Source organism: Eimeria mitis, genomic scaffold (assembly GCF_000499745.2).
Source record: "Eimeria mitis Houghton genomic scaffold, Emh_scaff4804, whole genome shotgun sequence".
Classification (NCBI taxonomy): domain Eukaryota; phylum Apicomplexa; class Conoidasida; order Eucoccidiorida; family Eimeriidae; genus Eimeria; species Eimeria mitis.
The window spans coordinates 2,235-2,989 of record NW_013573105.1 but is presented as its reverse complement, the minus strand read 5'-3'; the positions used below and the strand labels follow the sequence as shown (position 1 = coordinate 2,989).

Sequence of the window (755 nt, the reverse complement as noted above, 5' to 3'; positions counted from 1 at the left end):
GCGCAGGCCGTGCCCGCCGCAGCAGACGGCGCCAGGGATCTGAAGGCTGCTGCTGCTGCTGCTGCTGCTGCTGTTGCTGCTGCTGCTGCGGTGTCTGCGTGTTGCATGCAGGGCTGAATGTGGGCAGCGGGAGCAGCAAGGAAGCTGGGATGCGTTTGCTTGGTGTTTTTGCTGCTGGCTCTTGCTGCTGCAGCTGCCGCTGCAGCTGAAAGGATCTCTCCTTGATAAGAGTTCCTCTCGCCTTTGTTGCAGAAGCTGAACGAATCAATCGAGCTGAAAGTGAGCTCAGCTGCAGCTGCTGTTTCTCCAGCCGCGATAGCTTCTGTCGATACACCACAAGCAGCCGCTGCTCCTCCCCCATACACAGACGGCTGAACAGAGCCGCCATCTCCCCCACCAGCTGCTGCCGCGAGCGTGATGCAGCAGATCCTCTCCTCACGCGCCCATCAGGGGGGCCCCCTGGGGGGCCCCCAGGGGGGCCCCCAGGAAACCCTCGTGAAGCTGCACCATCTCCCCCGACCACCCCCGTCGTACTCTCCCCAGCAACCCGCCATCCGCCTGGCTTGGGGGCCCCCCGCCACTGTTTGAGAGTGTCAAGGGCCTCGTGCCTTCGTCGCAGGTCGCAGCTGTTTTGGCTGCGCTGTTTCTGATGAAAGGCATCGAGGTAGCTGACGGTTGCCTGCTGTGCTGTCGGGCTCAGCAGCGCCGAGCGGCTGCGCTGCACAGAGGCCCCAGCAACCCCAGGACTGCTGCTG

At 63.8% G+C, this 755-nt stretch overlaps 1 protein-coding gene across 1 annotated transcript in view; it reads right to left on the bottom strand.

Annotated features, from left to right (window-relative positions):
- Positions 1–755, bottom strand: part of EMH_0077780 (uncharacterized protein) — a gene marked incomplete at both ends in the record, with an annotated part of 3,071 nt that overhangs the window by 1,546 nt on the left and 770 nt on the right. Inside the window, one exon of the mRNA XM_013499906.1 lies at positions 3–755. Coding sequence (XP_013355360.1) covers positions 3–755 — 753 coding nt within the window. The remainder of the gene's footprint in view (positions 1–2) is intronic.